Here is a 24992-nt window from a genome sequence, read left to right as displayed (position 1 = left end):
TATACACATAGCTCAACTGACAGAAATTGTTCAGTATAATACAGAATGACAGTAATATCATGTAAGGTTGTAGGGTAAAGAATTGTGGATTAAAAAAGTACATTGTTCTCTGGATCTATGGGTACAACTCTCACTAAATTAGGCCAGCATATACATCAAAAAAGAATGAAATGCTGACGCACAGTTATTTATGCAACTTAGAAGAAAATATAACTCTACAAATCTCATGTCCTGTCCTATGTATATTTTAATAATACAGTTGCATATATATTTTCTTACTCCTTCAATAAACATGTTTAAGTTTGTTGCAATGCAAGTGTCATGGAAAAAGAAAAAAACTCACTCTTTGGGTGACAGCCTCAGGAACAACTGAAATCTTTCAAAACAAAATTTTACAAAACCGTGTCAAACAAAGTGTTGTAATAATTGTAATATTGTGATAATCTCACTCATTTTAATGGCTTATCTTGGAAGGCTAATGTGTAGTAAGATTGATTCTGAGGAAGTTTGGATATAATTTTACAGTTGTCAACTCAAAATTCAAGAGCAAGTAGAAATACATGCATGCTTTTAATTCTCTTCATTGCACAAATACAATGCATTATATCACCTTAAATCATGTATGAAAATGTTTTCCAACAAAATAATTTTCACATACTTAAATGTACTGCACGAAGTGGGATTGTTGATTCTGTAAACAACACTCTTGCAAGTCATCAGTTAATCAAGTTTGAAATGAGAATATGCAAGGTAAACATTTTGGCCTGGCTGAATAGATGGCATGAGAGAACTGTATGGCCTTCCATGGCACGATTAGGCTGCTTTGGAAGCTACAGGACTCCGTCTGTAGCATTCCCTTCCCCCAGCATCATCTCTACCCTGGGAGTACACTGGGTATACTCAGAAAGTTAGCTGAATTAGTCACACGCTTGCTTTATTGCAAATCTGGAAAATCCGTTCCCCTTCCACTCTTCCTCAACAACAGGATGTATAGTCACAAACCAAAGCTGTTTGTGGCATAAGGAACATGCCTATTTATGATACATGTTTTAGAAAGTAAATAATGACTTCATGCCTAAATCTCTGTGCAAAACTCGATCTCTCAAAAGCAAGATTTTAGAACAGAAAGCAATTACAATATAGAACGAATACCCAATATTGTATGTAATCAACACAGAATATTATGGGGTGAAACTTCTGAAAATACCACTTAAAACTGACCTTGGGCAAGAACATTCAGGACTTGCACATAGTGAAAGTAAAATTACAGCACAACTTACAGCACACTACAGCACAGCAATAAGATTCAGATTAATTCAGAGAGGAAAACATTAACATTTCCTCTTCCAGTATCACAATATAAATCTTAGATCCCTAATGAAATCGGTAGGAGCTTTGCCACAGAATTCAGCAGAACTGTCACTTCACCTTACTGCAATATTCTCTACATGTTCCCACTAGATGTTATGTCCAACCTTTAAGACTGTGCAAAGCAGTCAAAGTCAAGTATAGTAACTTTTAGTCACACATATGTACGTTACCTTTAGCTTCATTTTCACTGTCAAGGACTATTTGAAATGAATCAGGAGCTAGTGCAAGACCTGCATTTACCAGAAGAGACCTCTTTTTCCTCACATTATCCTTCTGCTTTCCCCTTTTAGCCTACGTAAAGAAAAGAACTAATTGTTGTAAGGTTCATTTTTATTATGTTCCTATTTATATATCTTATTTACTAAACATAGCAGAATGCAGATCATAGAACTTGGTACTACCAAAAAAAAATCTATAAGAATTATGTATCTTCATCTATCTTACACATTATTCTGCAGTATTATTGTTGTTGAAAGTGACTGTAGAACTTTGGTTGATCTTGACATGAATACATCAAAGATAACTGAATACAAAGTACTGTTCATGCTCCTCATGGATCTTTACAGTATATTCCTCAGTGTATAACCTGTCATTATGTCATACTTTCTTAAATAAAGAACAGTATTTATTTAGAAACCAACGTAATGTATCCGTTGTGCAGTAACTAGGAATTGCTACAAAAAATAAAACATTCCTAGTCCACTCAGAATTAGCCAAAGTCAGAGGAGCTGTAAGCGCTTTTTTTAAAATAACATTTAAACAGAGTAAGCTTGCATGGAAAAGCATTAAAACTAGACAAAAAAATCTTTACTTTGTCTTAACAATAGACATGTCAACTCACCAGCAGTTTTCCAGTACCAATTTTAGCTTCAGTGAACACATCTTAATTTCCGTGAATGTCCCAAAATGGTGCATAGCTGAAATTTCTTTCAGCCAACTAACAATCAGTTGCCAATATGATTTTTGTTCAGGTGCTGAGGCACCACAACAGAATTAGATGCAGTAACTCTTAACAATGACTACACTGTGACTTTAGATCATATTATTTAGTGTCATTTGTAAGTGCGACATAATACTGATTTATCTCAAAGTCAGCTAGGATGTTTAGCCATTTGGCCACTGCTCCTCTCATTAATTAAAACACTGTTCCATGCAATGAAATCTTAATTGTTGACAATTATAAATAGGCTTCTTTTTTGCTGACATTTTTGCTAATGACTAACTTCCCCTCCCCTCCCAAGAAATAAGCTTTGAACATAACTGGAAAAAATTCTCTATCGCAATCTTCAGAGTGTGAAGCAGCATGACCACCATAGAGAGAATTCAGAGTTTTTCAAGGCATCCAACCAACGCCAATTTGCTGAAAGCAAGCTGATGCTGGCTCTACTAATATGCAGTTCTACTAAACAGCTGGCTTTCCTCTGCCAGAATTTAACAGGCAAACCTATTTCAGCTACTGACCTTATTCTTCATCATTACCTGTTCAATCATCATTACTGCCCGATCCTCTAGGCGCTCAGGTGACTTATACAGCATAGTGCACAAACGAAGACGGTTAAAAGTCAATCTTAGATGTTCTTGATACTGCCCACTGTTGTTTAGATGTATAGCTTTTTGCAAATGTTCCACAGCAGCCTCTATTCTATCCCCATCTTCTTCAATACGAGCTATTTCCATATGAACTTGGCAACGCAACAAAACCAACATGCTAAGGAATAAGAATTTAAATGTAAACTGTTAAAATGAGGCAAACTAAAATTCTTAGACCCTAAAAATTACCCAAAAGTGAAACTCAATAATTAAAAGTGACTCCAGTATGAAAATAGATATTCCCTTCTTAACTTAGTTGTCTCTTTCATTTTCACTATCATGCCTTTTTAATAAAATAACTTAAAATTTAACTGCATTTTACTTCCATTAACCCTGCATGAGAAAACACAGCCATGAGGAAGCAACACATCTTGTAGACTAACTGATCTTTCTGTATTAGCAGAACTCTTTTTCAGTACCACACTGAACTTACCACTTAGGTATCCAAATCAAGTGAACAGATTTTCAAAAGTATTAACTCCCAGAGAAAGTACTATGTACTGGATAATGGCCACTTTTGATAAAAGTTCACTGTTTGTAACATTTAAGTAGAAACTAGTACTTCTAAAACTCTAGCCCTGATCATACTTGCTCACCACTTTTAAAGATTTGGTTCACCATAGGCGTACACACTCACTGTAGGCAGTGTCTTTGCCCCAGTGTTGCTGAAACCGCATTATGAAGTCAGTATGTTTTCAGTGAAGACTGCCATGTTCTCCAGTCTCAGGCACACTATACTCCCTATCCATCACCTGCCTCAGGAAGCTGTTCATGACAGCTGTGAACTCTACATGCTACGTTAGATTATTTCCAGGAAGAAAAACAAAATATCAGATAAATGAAAGCAATGTTATGAAAAATAGAACAGAAGGAAGGTTTTCAAGGCTATCAAATATCATGCCAAAGAACTAATGTATGTCCACATTAGAGCTAACCTGACTGAGCAAGTATCGCCCTTTTACTGCTGACCAAAGCAGTTACAATTAACGCTACAATCAAAACAAAAATGAAGATAGGCGAATTAGTAGGTACAAGTGACTTCATTCAATCTCTAGTGACAGTACCACCTCAGAGCTGATGTTGAGTCTACTGGATTGTTAGGAATATACAGGTAACAAAAGCCAAAACCCTAACCCCCCAAAAACCCTAACCTGCAAGCTTTTAGAGAAAAATTGTCATTACTGACATGTAGTATAAATATCAAAGTCACATATGCTGATATTGCACTCTTTATATGGAAAGCATAAGAAATGCTTGAATAACAGTATAGTAATACAATACAGTGTTTTTATACATGGGTATATCTGCTTCTTCAGGCTGCTGTTTCCTCTTTATGCAACTAAAAAATTACATTTTAGAAACACTGAAAAGATATTCCTCACCTTCCTCTGTAATACTTTTATCAAAAACCACCTACCATTCTGCTCAAATGACAGATTATGTCGACTGTAATTAGCTCTACTACAAAAGTTATGATCTTTGTTCTTATTAGTCTGATATGTATAGGTCCAAACTTAACTAAGTACCTACCACATACTAAGGTTTACTTGTTCCACTCAAATTAACGAAAAAGGTGAAGCTATTTAGGTGCTTAAGATTAAGTACAGCATAACAGCAAACAGAAGGATATATCTACAATTTCTTAATACAGTAGGTTTTTCAATTAAAAAGAAGTATCACCAAAGATACAAAAACAGTATCTTGCAAGAAGTGTCTTATTTGATAAGTAATACAGAAGCCATGATTTTTTTAAAAGTAATTTTTTAATTGTATGTTTTTAACCAACAAAAGCGATGTTAATACAAGCCTCTAAACCACATTCCAACACACTTACTCGTACTGCAGCTTTGGAATTTTCTCACATAATTTTGATTAACTATAGTATCTTTCAGTTCCTGACAAATTTCAATATTTGCTATAGGCCATTAAACAGTGTGAGATTTTGCCTGAAAGGAACCTATATTTAAATGATTAATGAGGAAATGTACACAATAGGCAGACATTAATTTATTACAACCTAGTGGAAAATTTTCAAAGACGTTTAACATCATAGAGCTTGAGCTTTTAAATGAGTTTGATGCTCGGTCATTAGACCTTTCAAAGTAACAAATAAAAAAGTACACAGCATAGAAAGTTACCTGTCAATCTCTTCAAGGACATTAGCAACTGATATCAATGGCTTTCGCACATGTTGATGCAAATTGTGTTGCAGTAGTGGTAAGCACAGATTCCACTGGGTTGTACAAACAACCTGAATCACATCAGGATCTCCCAATTGAACTGCATGTTTTAAGGTTAACTCAAGATTTTTTATCAATTCCAGCTGAGCCTACACAAATGAAAAATTAATTAGCACATATTGCATTTAATGGATACAACTTCTTACACGTTCCTCCAAATTTTAATCTTAGGGCTGTTTCCAACAAAAAGCAGTCCCTCAGCCAGCAGACTTCAGAAACTTTGTGGGTTTTTTAATAATTTTTAAAAAATCATTTAATAAAAACTGTTTTTTTTAAATAGGCATTGATAACTAAGGAGTATTTCTTTCAGGTACTCCATGCTGCTACTACATATTTCAGGCAGAAGTCTGTCAGCTATTTCCCTTTCTTATTATAAACAGAAATTGATAATTGTGAAATATTTGTGAATTCAGAAGGCTTAGCTTTTTTTTTTTATACTAAGCTACAAATGCAGTGTAGGAGAGGAAAAAAAGAAATATTATGAATGGGATTTGCCGTTAAATTAAATCTTGGTTCCTATCAATTAAACTTGGTTCCTATTAAATCTAAAAGCAAATCCTTACCTACAGTAACAGACACTTGCTAATTATTAGGTTCTTTTTAGAGGTTATGCGATTTAAAAAAAAGCAAAAAGAAAAAATCAAACAAAAAAATTCTCCAACTGCATACACTGTGGTAGGAATATTTAGAAATACCTAAATGTCTAAATATCCTATTTTTTATTTAAGCAGTATTAGTAGTCTTTCATATCATGAGGAATTAATGAACTTTTTTTTTCAAAAGGTGAATGGAATTTCAGAACCCCAAAATGAGAATGGACATAGATAGGAGTAAGTTTATGCACTAACACTATTGATTTCCATGAAGCATATTCATACTTCCCATTTTAGGAACTTTAGGTGCCTCTAATAGATATTCTAAATTGCTCATTGTAGGCATCTATCTAATCCTGCTGATAATATTGACAATTTAGGCTTCTACTTTTGATGGTCTGAATTTTAACTGAGTCAACTGACTATAGAAATCTAAGAAAATCCTCTTCAGTGTGACATTTTATCAGGAATAATCTGCATTTCTCTGACATAAGAATTTGTATAAGATTGCCCATAACATGCAATTATAGTTGAGTTGGACTCGATGATCCTTATGGGTCCCTTCCAACTCGAGATATTCTATGAAAACACCTCTCATAAATGTAAAATATGAAAACAAGAGCGTTGCCTTTGCATGCCTCAATGCTACCATCTTTACTCTTGGAAAGTGATATATTATGAGACTTTATAGTCAGACAGAAGACTTAAGGAAGAAATATACAAGTTTATTTTTCCCTGTTTTCTTCTTGGCAGCCCAATTAGAAAGAATATAAAGTTTAAAAGAATTTCTGATCAGTATAATGTAATTAAGACACACAAATCCAATACAATTTTCCACGTTTAACAAATTAAAACTTTTACTTTTCTCTCAAAGTTAATGTTAAAGAACATACCTCAACAACTCCTTTGGTGTAAGTCACAATTTTAGTGCCAATTTTTTTTATTTCATATTCACATTCCAGGCATTCTATTTCAATAAGCTTCCCTTGCTCCTATGAAATATTAATATACAAAATGCCAATTTTAATAATTAAAAAGGAACACAATGAAGATTAAACCCATGCAATTACACTAATACAGCACTGTACTTTCTTACTGAAAATCCCACTACACTAGCTAATTTACTGAAACAATAAATAGGGAGTAGAATTTGTTGTTTGAACAGCAGTCACTTCTTACTAAGTCAAAGATGCAAAATAACTTTACCAAGATTTTTGAAGTTGTTCATTGCCAGACATTGCAATAAGAAAACCAGTGTACACTTAATTTTTCCTATACTGTAATTTGATTTCTGTTCTAGTAGATTCTTGCTCAGTAATGTTATTAAAAATGTACATGCTTGGAATAAAGGAGAGCTAGTCAAGACAGAAAGGATTCATCTTGATGGGTAGTGCAACTTTTAAGTGAAGAAAGAGGTTAGATTTTTAACATCTCAGGAAAGATCTGGCTATTAAATCATACAAATTATATGTATGGATCATCTAAGATATTTTGTATTTGGTTTCATATGGTGCAGTAGGAAAACCCAGACAGCATCTCCATTCATCACTCATTATGAACTATTACCAAATCACTCAGCATGACCTTTGTTAATTTAACATCCCCATGACCGGAATGATGAGATCTTGAAAAACTTAGATCAATGTAGAACTGCCACTATCATGTAATGACAAATACATAAAGAGATGGAATTCATGTTATGGCTGAGAAATCTGTCAGTATTTGGCAAAAGCCAAGGAGCTGGAACTTGATACAGATTTCTTTCACTCTACCATGAAGAGGTCACTGTCAAAACAATGCCGGGCAATCTGAAGATGGTCACTTAAACGCCCACCAACTCTAAAGGAGAAGAGAAGGTTGAAATAGAAGCAAGGCTTCTCTACTGCTGCCGCAGAAGGGATACTTGCTATTACTGTCTATACAAATACTCGAACTAAATCCTTGTGAATCTTTGATCTAGGGGATTTAAACACATCTTCCAGTGGAATGCTATGGAATTGTGTATGATTTTAGACTTGTGGGAAATTTTCAGAAAAAATGGGCCTGAAGCAGACACCTGGAATAAAAAAAAAATCAGTGAGGATAAGTAAAATTTACATTACAAGTAACTCAAAGTAGGATCCTTATAATAGAAATTTGGAAATACGCTTTGAAATTTGTTCACTTGTATTTGCCACTTATATTTCCTGAAAGGCACATTTCAGATAACTAAAAACTTACTCATGGGGATCACAACACGACCAGGCACTTTTTCATACATTTTTGTATCTGAAAAAGATACTGATTTTCTGAATACAGTGATGAACAGTTCTGTTTCTCAATGGGCGTACTTGTTTTCAATGGGATAGAGTTAGTTTTCTTCATAGTAGCTAGTATGGGGCTATGTTTTGGATTTGTGCTGGAAACAGTGCTGATAACAACAGGGATGTTTTTATTATTGCTGAGCAGTGCTTACACAGTGTCAAGGCCTTTTCTGCTCCTCATACCACCCCTCCAGCAAGTAGGCTGGGGGTGCACAAGAAGTTGGGAGGGGACACAGCTGGGACAACTGACCCCAACTGACCAAAGGGATGTTCCACGCCATATGGCATCAAGTTCAGCAATAAAACTAGGGGTGAAGGTTGGCGGAGGGGTAGCACTGCTCGGGGACTGGTTGGGCATTGGTTGGTTGGTGGTGAGCAATTGTTTTCATTTGCATCACTTATCTTTTCTTGGGTTTTATTTTTCTCTTTTTTTTTCTCCTCTTTTCCTTACAATTTATTATTTTTTTAATTATTAAACTGTTTTTATCTCAACCCATGAGTTTTCTCACTCTTTCTTACCCTTCCGATACTCTCCCCATCCCACTGGAGGGGGGTAAGTGAGTGAGCAGCTGTGTGGTGCTTAGTTGCCAGCTGGGGTCAAACCATGACAACGGGGAAGAAACAGAAAAAACAAATCTCAGAGCCAGCTGGACGTAAGAATCAAAAAGGGCACACACGTTGAAAGACCAGTTATTAGGAAGACCACACAAAACTTTAATCTAAGAATACCCCTACAGTAACATAATAAAAAAACTACAGAAGAGTAAAAATTATTAAATGTTAGTAAATAATAAATCAAATAATAGTTTGCTGGAAAATGAATCATTCTCACTAAAGGAAACTGAGAAATTTGTAGGAACAAACACTATCAGAAAAAATCCACACAAAGGAAAGGACTAGGGAGTGCAGTTTGTGGCACCACCTCTCCGGATTTCTCACTCCTATGACAGAACTATACTGCTGAAGTCCTACTTTCCAGAAAAGTTAACAACTTCGGGGCTTTTTTTTTTTAACTCCTCCTTCTGTCAGTCCCCTAATCACGCTCCAGACAAATGTTCTGTTTTCTCCTCATCAAAAGTAGAATTCATATGCTGTTCTGCAAGGTTGATATTGTACTCATAAAGGCTAAAGTGAATGTATGTAACATTAACTGCTTTTAGAGCTTACATCTTGGTGACCAATTACAATCTCAATGGGTAAACTGGTTAAATCTTCAAAATCTGCAGGCAGCATTTAACTTCCAATCAAACTGTTCCACAGATAACATTTGAAAAACATAGGCAAAAATTCACAGTTAACATTTATTTGCCAAAACTAACTGCACTGCTAATTACCCTATTCTACCTATACCCTACCTTCTGACCTTACATCTTCCCTCTAGTTTAGGAACAGATCACTTATCCAAGTAATTATTTATATTAGTGAATATATAAACAACACAGAGATGGACAGAAGATCCCAGAAACATCAGTATTGTTTTTAAAGCATAATCACAATGGGTGTGTGTGGGGGGGTGTGTTTGTAAAAAAAAAAAAACCCAAACCAACCGTAATTAATATTAATACTTACAGTAATCCCAGCTCTCTTCAAATCCAGTATACAATCATATGCAAGCTTAATGCAGTTTACTTTCATAGAAAAACGAGCTAATTCCAGAATCAAAGGAATCCTTCAAAAATAGAAAAATGTCATTTCAGAGAATCTGATATTGCTCTTCTACGGAATTAGAAAAACACTATATAAAAGTAACTTTGTGCAATATATCTGAAAACCTTGAAGTCATCTGAATATTAGAGGATGTGATTATACTAGTAATGCTCACAGTTAACAAGGAAAAAGGAAAAAGATTATAGTTGGCTACATGAAAAATACAAAAGTTCATCTGTTTATGGAAAATAATTAGTATACTTCTACTGTAGTCTTGCACAAACTGTTCCTGAAGAACATCAAAAATACAGAATGAAATGTATGCAGCACAAAGATGGTGAAATAGCAAACAAAGATTGCAGGTAATTCTGTAAATACAATGCAGTCAACTGGCACACAACTTAATTCACCAATGAATTTGGCTGTTTTATTTAGGAACTAAGAACACAGAACACACACAGTAGGAGACTGTGTTCTAAATGTTTGGATCTCCGTAAATAACCGAATGAGCACAGTGTACTGTCTGGGATAGGAGAAGTAATGAGATACCTGGATATCATCAAAGAACATTGACCTTAACAAGTAAAAATGTAATATTACTTCCATAGGTAACAGCTGTGATGTAACTACTGGAATAGAGAGTTCAGTTTAGCCTGCATTTCAAAATTATGCTGAAGAATTGGGAAGGGCCCCAAGAAAAGCTAAAAATGAACTAAAGTCTGAAAAGCACTTGTCAATTCTAAGATCTTTTAAAAATCTCATTTTATCAACAACAAAGGGTTATGGAAAGATTTAATCATGTTATACAAACAGCTATATGGAAGAAGATATTTAATCTTGGGTTCTTTAATAGAGCCTAATAGGACCTTTGTCTTTTTTTAAGATGACCTAAGCATTAACGCAACACAAACTATTATAACTAAGTACGAGTTCACTCTCTTCAAGGTCAATGGGAATTTTGACAGGCTTCAGTGGAAGCAGGATCAGCATCAACTTTCACGGGGCTATGACAAGTGAAACTCACTTCACACTGAGAACAGATGCTGGAGGTACATCGTATTGTTTCAAAAGTACATATACAGAATTCAGATTTGCGGTGGCATCACTTGGAAATTCATTTGTGTCCCACTGCCTGCAATATATTAGGAATTGATCATAATTTTTCACAAGAAATATTACTGCATTAAAAATTTGAAATAACTCTCCTAACTTTAGAATGGATGGCTCTTAGTCCAATGTATCAGTGGAATACCTGGATTTTGAAATATCAAAGAAAGAAAAATTTAAAAATCAAGTCAACAAAATCTACTTCAGTATGCCAAAGTTACTCAGAGACAGCCAGATACAAAGCACAAAGAACATTCCAGCATAAGAATTAATATTTCAGATGGTAAAGTAAATTTTATTCCAGAAATAAAGAAAAATGGTGTGCAAAACTCCTTTCCTATAATGTCAACATAAATTAATCCACTGTTACTAAGAAAAGAATTAATACTTTTAAAATTAGGAAGTGTTGAGACATTGAAAAAAAATTAAATGAGATTTTGTTGTGAAGTCTAATTTTCAAAATTGTTTTATGCCTTTAAAATTTAAAAAGTTTAAAAAGTATTATGCTTCCCATCCTTGCAATTCATGCATTATATTTTAGGTGTGATTTCCCCACTTCATCTTTACTCTCTTATACATGACCTGTGTACAGAACCACAATCTGTTGCATACAGAAATGTCTTTCAATCTCTTAAATTCTTTCACCTGAGAATATCTGTATAACACACTATTCCCTACATTCCCCAAGACCTATCTCACTTTTTAGCTGAGGCTGTTCTCTAGACAGGCCTGACAGTTACTACCCAAACTGTCATTACAGTTTTCCGTTTGAGAAACTAATCTTTGTGGTAGATTTTTCTACTGGCATATTGGATACCAGAACCTGACCCTACCTCTGTACTATCAAGCATCAAAGTACAAGTGGAAGGATACAGTTTAATACTTACAATTTTAACATCTGCATTTTATAAATAACTGAAAAATGGATGGAATTTTGTATTTCCTTCTCTACCTGGGAAATATCCATTAGCTTGTGATATACCTATAAAATAACAATTTAATTATTAATTGACTAAATAAGCAAACAAAGGACAGACACTCAACGGGGCTAAAATAAAGCAGGTGTGTTGACCGGAGGCTTTTTCATGGACTTTAAGGGTAGTGAGGCTACTACAATAATCTATGTTGTTCTGCATAGATACCACAAAGATCACCTAGTAGATCTATACTAATCTTCACATAGTGAAGATCAGAACTATTAGCAGAAATCTTAATGTGGAACTAACATCTGAGTTAGAATTCTAATTAATGCATTTTTAATAACACCTTTTGATAGTACTCATTCTGAAATCATCTCATCCAGCTATGAGAAATGAGCCCTATTCAAATTTATCTGTAAAAATAAAATATATAACAAAAAATATTATGAAGAAATGACAATAAACTGTAGTTACTTCAATTTAACTGTGGAGTTACACATTAAACATGTGCACATCCTTCTGACTCTCTCACACTGACTGCCCATAGCAATCAATACTGATTACTTAAGCTGTACTGGAACAATAAGTTTTGCAGGACTTAATTACGCTGTTACTAAAGCACTCAATAGTGTGGATCATACTTCTGTAGCCCTGCTGAGACACATAGCCCAAGAACAATTTTAGAACTACTTTATTCTTCTGTTTAAGGCCACTGTCAAATAGCTTTGCTCAACACTGCCGCTAAAAAATACAAATGTCATTTCAACCTTGCCTAAATGTTATTGTTTCGTTAATATCGCACCTCTGGAAGGTTGTACATTGGTTCTCTTAATTCAAATGTTAGAGAGCTTTATATTATAAATGTACGCTCTTGAAATGCAGTGATTGGGAGTGGACAGAAAAAGACAATAGACAGTGTAACAGAATGAAAGAAAATACGACTGTATGCAACAACTTCCAAGTTTTATTTGCCTATTTCTGCTTTTGCCACATTAGTCTTCACCCTCTTATTTCCCAGATTAAGGGCATACAAGAAATGTGAACTATTGTCATATGCTCCGATTCCCAGAACTATTTATAGGGTTCGAGCTGGGTCATTTAAGTATTTATCAGCATGAGAAAAGTCAACAGATGCTAAATATGCTCAATGGCATAAGGCAGATTAAGTTGCACCCACTACACCTTCAGTGTTAATAGTAATTATTCCCAAATAGAAGTTTTAGGGTTAGCAACAGCTATCCCGATGATATTATGTTGTATTAAAATAACACAGAGCAGTAGGGTGCTCTTTAGCTTATAGTATCAAAAATACACAAATTGTAAAAATCTCTGCATATCTACTATATCATTTGGTAGCTCACAAAATTTAAATGAAGGAAACAACATATTTAACAATTATAACTATGACCTTATGAAATATAGAGAAAGCTCCTGTCTTACTGGGAGTTTAAAATATTACACAACATTACCATTAGAGAAAATATTTCAGAGTATTTATCTGGAACGTTTTCCTTAATAAAGACTGCTGCAGTTGATGAAAACTCTTTTGCTTCTTTCAGTTTTGAAGCATCAAGGAAGCACTCAAGTAAATTTCTGCAGATCAAATAAATATTTGTATTAAGTATTTATTAACGCTTTCTGAAATAATTCTTATTTATATTTTTTCAAGAAACTCTTTATATTCAAGGTACCACCCCTAAAAGCAGTACAAGCGATTAATGCTATAAAGCATTGACTCAACACAAAAGAGATCCTCTAACTTCTACATCTTTGTTTCTTCTGGAGATATACACAGCTGTTAACATACATTTATTGCAGATCACAAAAATGATCTTGGAAAAGGAGATTTTTGTGAAAACTCTTCTCAACAGGACACCTGGAATTAAAATGATTAATTATTTAAAGTTGTATGAGAAAAACACTTCTGTGACATGTATTCTAAGATTCTCCCTTACCTACTGGAAAGGCTAGTATTTCAAAGCCATCTAGCAAAAGAAAACTATTCATGTTGGGAACTGCAACATATCTACTGGATTTTCAATACTTTATCTGATTTAACTGAAAAAGAACCTGTGATTCTATGAAATAAATTAAAACAACAACAACAACAATAATAATAATTATTATTCAAAAAAAAAATACAAATGTAAGAAAAAATAAATGCTACCATTAGTTTCACAACACAAACACATTGTGTACACTTGTTAGTTCTCATCAATACCTCAGCAAAAGTATGTTTGGTTATAAAAAAAACTATGCATGCATGGTATACTAGATAACCTTTAGCATACCCTTTGGAATGTTTTGTTACTTATTTATTTCCCTCCAGTTTCAGCTTATAAAGAAAATGCTGCATAGCAATAAACCATCAGTCATAGACCAAAGAAATAGAAAAGTTCACAAAAAGAACAGAAAAAACTGTGGCAGAAGTGTAACAGGAACTGGAAATGGTCTGTAGAATAGCAGACCAAAACATCTCTGAGGAAAGGTTGTCTGACCTTGAAAAATTACATGGACACTCCATCCTGCACATAAAACTGTTTATCTCAGTAGAGATATCTCAAGGTTTATGCTCCAGCTTTATTCAGGAAATGTAAGAATGGTAATTCATTGATATTGATACACCATTTATTACCAATTATTATCAAATTATTATCAAATAATTGGTAATAATGCAAATATGTATAATAGCACTGACAGTGCACTGGGTTGATTGTGGGTTTTCTTTTGACTTCCATTTTAATCTTGCTTAGGAGAAAAAACATTCAGTTCAGTTCGAAAAGTAAAATTACCAACAACAAATTAATTTACTAGCAGAATCGGGTATTATAAAAATACGTATTTTCTAACTTTCTGTATTCCTTATAATCTTTGAAATAGAAGATGAGAGCTGAGACCTGATGCCGCCTTTGCCTCAGTCTTCACCAGAAAGGTCTCCCAGGCCTTCTGCCTGGTGAAAGCATTCAAAAAAATTCAGTAAAGCAGATCTACCGAAAAGGACCTGGGGGTCCTGGTGGCCAGCCAGCTGAACACCAGCCAGCAGTGTGCTCTGGAACCAAAGGTGGCCAACAGCATCCTGGGCTGTATTAACAGGAGCACAGACAGTAGATCGCGGAGGCATGTGCCTACAGGGAAGCAGGTCACTGAGAAGACGGACCCAGGCTCTTCACTAAGGTGCATGGCAGGAAGACAAGTGACAATGGGTGTGCATTGAAACAAGAGAGGTTCGGAGTGGTAATAAAGAAAAACTTTCTCCCCATAAGGACAGTCAAGCAGAGTTGCTGCAGCTCAGAGAGGTTGTGCAGTCTCCATCTTTGACTGCTTCCAGACCTGCCTGGATAAAGTCCTAAGCCTGACCCCACAGCTGACCCAGCTTTGAGCAGGAGGTTGGATTACCCATCTCATGAGGTCCCTTCCCACCTGAATTGCCTTGCAATCCTAAAGTATGTGCTATATCTCTAGACATCATCTGTCAGGATTATTCCAGATGGCAGCTGTCAGGTTTATCTTTTTGAAGCAACATAGTACCTATGTAATGAACTTGTCTTAAACTTTTGGAATAGCTTGTGAAAATAGATACCTTTACCCTTGGTTCAGTTCCACTGTGTATTCTAAGTCTTAAAGCTTCCCATTAACAGTAATTTTCTGCTCAACCAACATTATTTCTCTTGTGATTTATTTTTACTGAGGTTTTTGGATATTATTTGCTGTTTCTTTCACTGACATTAAATACTGAAGATGCAATAAATCTGTCTGCATGTTGACTAGGTTGCTTTCTAACAGTACTTTTCCTTAGTGACCACAGACTTATGAATATCTGTGCTGGTTTTGGCTGGGATAGAGTTAATTTTCTTCATAGTAGCTAGTATGGGGCTATGTTTTGGATTTGTGCTGGAAACAGTGTTGATAACACAGGGATGTTTTCATTATTGCTGAGCAGTGCTTACACAGAGTCAAGGCCTTTTCTGCTTCTCACACCACCCCACCAGCGAGTAGGTTGGGGGTGCACAAGAAGTTAGGAGGGGACACAGCTGGGACAGCTGACCCCAACTGACCAAAGGGATATTCCACACCATATGACGTCATGCTCAGCAATAAAACTAGAGGTGAAGGTTGGCAGGGGGGCTGCTGCTCAGGGACTGGCTGGGCACTGGTTGGTTGGTGGTGAGCAATTGTTTTCATTTGCATCGCTTGTCTTTCTTGGGTTTTATTTCTGTTATTTTCCTTTTCATTACAATTTATTATTATTATTATTACTACTACTACTATTATTATTTTATTTCAATTATTAAACCGTTCTTATCTCAACCCACGTGTTTTCTCACTTTTACCCTTCCAATTCTCTTGCCCCATCCTGCTGGGGGCGGAGGGAGTGAGAAAGTGGCTGAGTGGTGCTTAGTTGCCAGCTGGTGTTAAACCATGACAGCCCACATGTGCTGCTCAATCCAGAAACATCTGTTCTCACTAGCAAAGACTTGAAATTATCCAACAGATAACTCTTTCTCTTAAAATGTATATTTCAGTAAAATATGAACTGCAATCAGAGATTGCAAATCAGATACTATCAGCTCAGACGCTTTAAATTTTGTTCTAATGGCATCCTGGCCTGTATCAGAAATAGTGTGGCCAGCAGGAGTAGGGAAGTGATCGTGCCCCTGTACTCGGCACTGGTGAGGCCGCACCTCGAATACTGTGTTCAGTTTTGGGCCCCTCACTACAGGAATGACATTGAGGTGCTGGAGCGTGTCCAGAGAAGGGCAACAAAGCTGGTGAAGGGTCTAAAGCACAAGTCCTATGAGGAGCGGCTGAGGGAACTGGGGTTGTTCAGCCTGGAGAAAAGGAGGCTCAGGGGAGACCTTATTGCGCTCTACAACTACCTGAAAGGAGGTTGTAGTGAGGTGGGTGTCAGTCTCTTCTCCCAGGTAACAAGCAATAGGACAAGAGGAAATGGCCTCAGGATGCACCACGGGAGGTTTAAATTGGGTATTAGGAAAAAATTCTTCACCAAAAGGGTTGTCAAGCATTGGAACAGGCTGCCCAGGGAAGTGGTTGAGTCGCCATCCCTGGAGGTATTTAAAAGACATGTAGATGTGGTGCTTAGGGACACGGTTTAGTGGTAGACTTGGCAGTGTTAGGTTAATGGTTGGACTTGATGATCTTAAAGGTCTTTTCCAACCTAAATGGTTCTATGATTCTAAACCCAAGTGAAACTCTGCCAAAAGGTCTAACTCTGAATATCAGACCTGTAAACCTACAACTATATTTAAACAAAAGTAACATTAGAACCTTATTTTTGCCTGGATTTGTAACAATAAAATTTCTTCTTGTTAGTGAACAGCTGTCAGACATTGAGCAGATTATATTAGCATATGTCTTATACATCTTATTTACCATTGATCTAAATTTCCACAGCACAGCTTCACATCTAATCTAAGTCAGGAATTAATCATTTAAGCCTTTCGGTTAGATTAATTAAAATGACAAAATAAGCTGGGCACACACATAATTTATACAATTATACCCTCAAAAGAAGCCAGTATCAGCCTTAAATATATGTAACCACTCCATAAAAAAATGACACACTGCTCTCAACAAATATCAACTACATTGTACCAAGACGTTTGAGCAGGAGTGTTGGACTAGGTGATCTTGAGAGGTCCCTTCCAACCTCAACTGTTCTGTGAAGATGGCAGAACCAGGGGCCTTTCACTGAGAAAATGTATGCTTTGTTATAACCCAGGACTGTTAACTCAAGCGATTTAGTCAACCTCCATTGTCAAAGGCTCTCACATTCTAAAAAATTAAAGGAAAACTAATCTTTTAACTAGGATCCCATATTCCTAGGAAAATAGTTTCCAAGACTATTTTGCTAAAACCCTCTACTCTGTCTGAAGAAAACTCCTTTGCACATATTTTTTCTTAGCAGGAAGGACCATGTTTAAACACAATAATATTTAAATTCTACCATCTGAACAACCCACTGATGATGTCTGAAAATAAGTGTGCAGCTGTCATCGTATAAACACCATTCAACGTGCAATGGGAAGTCAGATTGAGACCATTCATACATAGCTCAAATGAACAGGGATACTTTCAATAGATATACTGATAATTATTTAAGCACATTGCATAATACATTAACATGTACCTTTCTGCTATTCTCATTATGGAAAAATGTATTTAAAGGCAATGTATCAAAAAGTATCAATTTATTCAGTCACTTAAAACCCAGCAGCTATAGCAGAAAGTAAAAACATACATGTCTATTTAAAAACACTGTATTTGTACCTATCTACTAAAATTACATTTAATCACATTGCATTTTTCATTTCCTTATACAAGCATTGCTCTCTACAACTACCTGAAAGGAGGTTGTAGCGAGGTGGGTGTCGGTCTCTTCTCCCAGGTAACTGGCGAAAGGACGAGAGGAAATGGCCTCAAGTTGCGCCAGGGGAGGTTTAGATTGGATGTAAGGAAAAATTTCTTTACTGAAAGAGTAGTTAAACATTGGAACAGGCTACCCAGGGAAGTGGTTGAGTCCCCATCCCTGGAAGTATTTAAAAGACGGGTAGATGAGGCGCTTAGGGACATGGTTTAGTGGGCATGGTGTTGTTGGGTTGATGGTTGGACTCGATGATCTTGGAGGTCTCTTCCAACCTTAATGATTCTATGATTCTATGATTCTATCTTTTAAAATTACATTTAATCACATTGCATTTTTCATTTCCTTATACAAGCAATAAGGACTTTCAGTCAAGCTTAATAAGAACGTCCTTGAAATGGAGAAAATAATTACAACGTACTTCTTCAGCCACGAACTGTCTTCAGTGAAATAGCAATTGCTAAAGATTCTGACTAGAATTAATTATTTAATTCTGTGTAAATTACACTATACACACATCTGAACAGTATGTATGCAGAAAAACCTACATATTTCCTAAATAAAACATGAAATTGGTTGACAAATTTCAGTTATGACAGACATAAATATGGCAGGTATTTTTATCCAACCCTAGATTACTAATCTCTTCCCTAAAAATTATTAGACTTTTAATTGTAAAATTTTTGCATAATACTTAAAGATATTCTGTGAATTCACCTTGTTGGGAGGTTTAACTCTCAAATAACAATCTATTTCCCTTCGTTAATTCCCAGAAAGAAAACCTGTTGGTTTAAATCTTAGTAGCCTTGTTTAATGCAAGTTATTCTCCTTTTTATAACTTTTGGGCTCTTATTTTGCATAAGACTGGTTAAAAAAAGACCTATTTCATTTATGCTTTGAAATATTAGGCCAAGCAGTATATCCAAATTAGCAGGGACAGCCTTTAATTTAATACTGAAGAAAACTGGATATAATACTAATTAGAAAGGAAAAAGCTTGATCTAAACTAATTACATTGATAAGAACCATACAGTACCAAATTGTACATTAAAGCATGTGACTGACATATAAAAACCACATCACTACTGATGACAACTCATCTCGGTATTCTTAATTGTTGTATTTGCAATACAAATATGTATTTTGCCCACTGATTTTTCATAAAGTCTCACTTCAACACACAGTTATGGATTAACAAGAGGAAAAAAATAGTAAGAAAGATAACAAGTCAATATATATAAAACCTTCATAACGAAGAAGGAGGAAATTAGAAGGTATCCTAAATACATTCTCACAACCTTACCAGGCTGTTCCTTTCTCTTCAGAGATCAGAGGACAGAAGAGATCTTTGTTTATCTATTTAAAGGTTATGTTTCTTTACCTGAAGAAAATAGTTCTCTAAAGAAAAAGGGAGTTTGTCTTTCTCCTCACTTAAAAGGACTGCACATAAGCAATGACTCAAACACTACATCCAAAATGACTGTGATATTCAGATCAGACACAGGGCCTAACTGCCTCTGCCACTAAAATTTTAACCTCAAAGTAAGTATTAAAATGAAGCACCTTTTATGTGATGTGTACATTTATATATCTTTAAAAGTTATGAATCAAGCTTTCCACAATAAATGTATCTACAATGTTACCAATGAATTATACATTATTGAAGACTACCTCAGGTGGCAGCCACATGTACAAGAGGACTACAGAATGCCCATATGAAAAAATACAATTGAACTTACATCATGAGTTCTGCTCTCCATTCATTGTCTTGCTCTTCTGTTTGGTTTAACGCTTTAACAATCTGAGAAAGGCTGGGAATAAGACAATAGCGGAATCCAGGCTTAAGATATGGCCTCACAAGTTGCCAATAAAGAACTGAGGCATTATATATCAAAAAATAGTATCTGAAAAACAAGAATCAAGCATTTAGTATTTCATGGACTTAGATAAACATAAAATTACAGACAGAGTATTTTAAGACACTTCTAGGAAGCAAAAATCAGAACTTTTCCTATGTGTTTAGGTAAGAACCAATCCTGACTAAGAGCTGGGAACAAAAGTACAGCACAGGAAGAATATGGTAACTTGCAACTACACTCTACCCAGTAATTAACCACTTAAAATAAGCTAACATGGTGCTCTCTTTCTACAGAGCATAAATATAAAACAGGAAGAAATGCTCAGAGTACCTACCAGCCTTAAACAGGCTGATTCATCCCATCTCTTTAAGACTGTTCAGTATTCTTATATTGTTGCAGAACTCACAGCAGTTACAGAAGTGCAGTAACAAAATGGAAGGAAAATCCACAAAAGCAAAAAAACCCCAAACAACACAACTCCAGTCTACCTAGTGAAAATCTGAGACAAACAACTATGAAAACCTAACTCAGTAACATTTCCTGAGATTTAAAGAGTTAATCCTATCAGTATGGCCTACCTTCGATCATGGGCGGCAAAATCTATTGCCTTCATAAAAAACAGCACGAACTTTTCAAACTCTTCCTAGAACAGAACAAAAAAATTGTTAATGCAATTTGAATACGGCTTTTATAAATGAGTACATTATTTTCCTATTTCAGTATGTTCACGTCTCATAATTTTTATTTTCAGACCAATCTCAAATAAAACACGCTGCCATAGTAAGCTGCTGCCATAGACACAGAATAACTAAAAATCAGTAGCATTGACTATTACTATGTTTTCCCGATTTCAAATTTTAAGACTATATTTTCACCATAGTCTTTCATTTAAGACTATTTCTTTTATTTCTTCTAAACTTTAATTATCAGGACTGAAATTTTCCAAAACTGCAAAGCTGCATACTTTTTAAGCTTTCAGCAAAGAAGGCTCAGAAACATCCAAGAGCAAAGCCAGGAAAAAAAATAATATTGGTTTGTCCCATTAAAAAACTTGAGGTATTATTTTCTTCAGAAAAGCTCCAACAAGAATTTGTCAGCTGAATGGTGTGTCAGGCATGCTCTTTTTATCATTAAAGCAGCTGGGAAGCAGCTTTTCAGAGGAGGACCCAGGGGTCCTGGTGGACACCAAGTTGAACACAAGCCAGCAGCATGCCCTTGCTGCAAAGGTGACTAACAGTGTCCTGGGCTGCCTTAGGAGGAGGGTTGACCACAGGTGGAGGGAGGTGATCCTTCCCCTCTACTCAGCACTGGTGAGGCCACACCTGGAGTACTGTGCCCAGTTCTGGGCTCCCCAGTGTGAGAGAGACATGGACACGGTGGAGAGAGTCCAACAAAGGGCCGCAAAGATGATGAAGGGACTGGAGCACCTCTCGTATGAGGAAAGGCTGAGCGAGCTGGGACTGTTTAGCCTGGAGAAAGTGGCTCACGGGGGATCTCATCAGTATGTACAAATACCTGAAGGGAGGGTGTAAAGAAGATGGATGGGATCATAAAAAGGGATTTTTGAAAGCCTAAGAGAAAGATGCAGTGGAAATGGCAAAGCGGAGGTGGAAGTGGATGGGCAGGAAGGGGATGACACTGGAGGGCTCCCTATAGTGAGACAGAACAGAATAACTAAAAACTCCAACAGACTTGGGATTGATTTACTGGATTCTGGGACTGGCATGAGAAGGCTACTGAGCAATGAGTGGGAACTGCCTAGATAAATAGAAAACCAGGATTAAGAGCCTGAGAAGTATAAGATACTAAAGCAGAGAAGTTACACTTGGCCCTTAAGAACATAAGCATCTTAATCAGCTAACAAGGACTCCTTAGGATGGAAACCAAAATAAGGACAAATTTATCTTTTCTAAGTGAATGATGATTACTAGTCATACAGCATGACACGTTGTGTCACTCCTACCTTTATAAATGATCTAGGAACACAGCAGTGGAAAAACTTTACAACTGATACAAAGTGTAGCTTAAAAGCACATTACAACACACAGCACAAGGGAACCAAGTTAGGATTGCACATACTGGGATGGTTCTTAACTTCTAAGAAGTTAGCAAGAGCCAAGAAGAAAACAGCAAAATTTGGCTGAGATTTAGAAAACATCACAGAATAGTTTGGTTAATTTAGAAACATAAAAGGCTAACTGGACATTAGAAAAGACTTTTCAAATGCGTACAAAGTTTTAAAGGGACCACTGATTAGTCGTTCTGCACATGTGCTCAGAGAAGGCAGAGAAAGTACAGATAACATGATAGGGAAAAGATTCTAGCTTGAAAGTTAATTCAAACACATTATTCAAAGAAACTACAGCAACATCTGCCAAGGAGATTTGCGAACACAAATAACACAAACACCTATTAAGGCCATTTTAGGGGGTCAGATATCATTGACAAATTGTCAAAGCTGACTGATCACAGTATGAGGACAAGAGAAATAGTGAAGACAGAAAACAGATCCCACTCAATGCCAGCAGGAGGTAAAAACTGCTCATCATGTACAGACACAGTACCACGGAAGAGTAACACACAGAAGCTTTTAGAAGTGGAAGTATCCTGCTGAGTTGCTACCAGAAAGCTTCATCTCTCATTTCGAAAAGCCACATCCAAAGTACTACATGGAAAGGTTACTGGTGGAAGTGGTGGAAGCACATTGCCACAGAAGAGAAATGAACTGTACAACCTCTCTGAGGGCCCCTTTAGTCCTCCATTTCCCATGATTCTGTGAAATGCTTAGTGTGATCCTGAATAAAACTGGTAATTGTTTTACCAGTTACAGCTAAATTTGGTCTGAAAGTATCATATTGATGTAAAAAGTGAAAAGGTTGACTTTAAAAGAATTGAAAAATTTTGCTAGCATTCTTTTTTTTTCCTCCCCAAAGTATCTGCAATATTAGTCTAATTCAGCTGATAAGTTTTGTTTAGTCCCAAACTACCCATTAATATATTTTCCTTTGATTTTTCCCACAGTCCTAATTACCCTTGTGTATTTTAAATGACTGAAAGCAATACATAAAAACCTAGGAAGAAATACTCTTAAAAACTGGCTTAATATAATGCAACCTTCATAATTTCTCACCAAATTATCTGTAGAGAGTGGAGTGTGCAACTGGCCTTGACACAAATATGCTCTGCCAAGAAACTGGTTCACAGGAAATCTTCCTTTAAAATACATCTGTAGACAGTCACTGCTCATTTCCGGATATCCCAGCTAAGGCCAAAAAAAGCATTTTAATATTTTAAAAATGCAACAAATACTTAATTAAGAATTGTTAGTTTTTAAAAATGCATGCCTACTCAAAGTGTAACACCTAACTACATACCAGTATGCAAACAATATTCCATAAAGCTGCATATCAGATCTGGTACAAACCCATTAAGATTCGTTAAAATTTAAAGCTTGACTTTCGTCATTCCAAATGTATAGAAAAATAGCTCCTTTATTTAACAAAGCTCCTGAGTCATTCAGCCATAGAACCCCTTACAGTATACAAAAAATGTTTCCTTTTTTAATAGCCATTAACAGAATTGTTAACATAAAGGCAAAATTCTTAGTAGAATTTTTTTTTAAAAGGACGGATATTAGCCTGCAGATTTTGTATGGATGGCAGTGCTGCACCTCAATTTTCAGATAACAGATAGAATTTGAGTGGCTTGCAGCTTGGAAAAAAAAATAATTGATTTATTAGAAACTCTGCTTGAAATCAAATCACTTGTACCCATGGATTGAAAATTTAAAGATACTTCAAAATTAAGAACCTCTACCACTTTTTATAGAAGTCAGCTCAATTAGCAACAATCTTTCATAATTAGAATGTCACCTTTTCTTCTTTTGCCCAGCAGGGACTGTTCAAAAACACATTTTCTTGAGTCATAACCAAATTGTTAATGTTAGTGTTCTGTAACACAAAAAAACAGGCATGGCAAACTATTTTATATTACTATGGCATACCTTGCATATTTTGGTCAAATTACAAACTTCACAAACCACAGTTTGCTGACTGATTATAAATAAGTGGTAATTTAGAGGCTGAGTTTTAACTGAAAACGCACATTTAAACAATTGCTCTCCAAAAACAGAAGAGTGTAATGTTTTTCACAGGTACTTCTGGGAATATTTTTAAGTAGTAACTTTAACAACTGTAAATACAATATGTCATATAAATGTTTTTATTCAATACAGATAAACTGCCTAAATTCCAAACCTGAAATGCTTGTTCAGCACATAAAACATACAAGTCGGTGCTGAAGTTATCTGATGAGTCAAGTGCAGATTTTCCTTGACTAGCTGATTTGATCAACTCATAAGCATTCTTCAAAGCCTGAACATCTGAAAGAAAAAAGGAATACAGAATGTAACAGATAATTTATGCTTCAAGGTGGACTGACAAGACATGATTGCATCATATCAAATCAACTACACGGCATCCCGTTTCTCCTTTACAGAGATAAATTATGGATGTTTAAGGAAAATAATGTCAAACAAATGTTGTTCAAAGTCAGCCACAGCTGTAAGAGGAAGCATTAACAACTCTCTTGCAATTTAAAATCACTGATGTTAGCACACAAGAAAGCAAACTACTCTGAAGGCCCGATTCACCATTTCCTGAACCCAACAGGACTCTTTCTGTTGACACAGAAATTCGAGATTCGCTCCTTAAAGCTTTTATATGAAGTAAACTTGACTGGAAGAAAACTAGATTAAATGAAGAACACTATAGCAGTTACTTCTTTTCATGGCTAAGAAGCATGTTCAAAGCATTCAGAGAAAGAATACGTTTTCTATGTATTTAGAAACAAAACAGATTAAGATCAAGCAGTTTTCGTGTTTAAAGTGCGATTTTTATTTTACTTACTGTTAAAGACGGGCAAAGCCTCGCAACCGCTTGACACCTTCTTACCTCGGCGGCCCTCTGCGGCGAGGAGCCG

General features: G+C 35.7%; 1 protein-coding gene across 1 annotated transcript in view; it reads right to left on the bottom strand.

The window, feature by feature from the left end:
* CFAP46 (cilia and flagella associated protein 46) overlaps nt 1–24992 on the bottom strand; it is a 98243-nt gene that overhangs the window by 64760 nt on the left and 8491 nt on the right. The window contains exons 4-15 of the mRNA XM_009326000.1: nt 24269–24393; nt 23143–23274; nt 20591–20655; nt 19893–20057; nt 13241–13364; nt 11739–11833; nt 10769–10876; nt 9667–9766; nt 6688–6786; nt 5100–5290; nt 2851–3079; nt 1542–1662 (exon numbers count right to left, since the gene is read on the bottom strand). Of these exons, the coding sequence (XP_009324275.1) occupies nt 1542–1662; nt 2851–3079; nt 5100–5290; nt 6688–6786; nt 9667–9766; nt 10769–10876; nt 11739–11833; nt 13241–13364; nt 19893–20057; nt 20591–20655; nt 23143–23274; nt 24269–24393 (1554 nt within the window). The remainder of the gene's footprint in view (nt 1–1541; nt 1663–2850; nt 3080–5099; nt 5291–6687; nt 6787–9666; nt 9767–10768; nt 10877–11738; nt 11834–13240; nt 13365–19892; nt 20058–20590; nt 20656–23142; nt 23275–24268; nt 24394–24992) is intronic.

Source organism: Pygoscelis adeliae, unplaced genomic scaffold, assembly GCF_000699105.1.
Source record: "Pygoscelis adeliae isolate BGI_AS28 unplaced genomic scaffold, ASM69910v1 Scaffold4, whole genome shotgun sequence".
Lineage (NCBI taxonomy): Eukaryota > Metazoa > Chordata > Aves > Sphenisciformes > Spheniscidae > Pygoscelis > Pygoscelis adeliae.
Note: the sequence above shows the minus strand (reverse complement) of the source record. Positions and strands in the feature narration are given on the sequence as shown.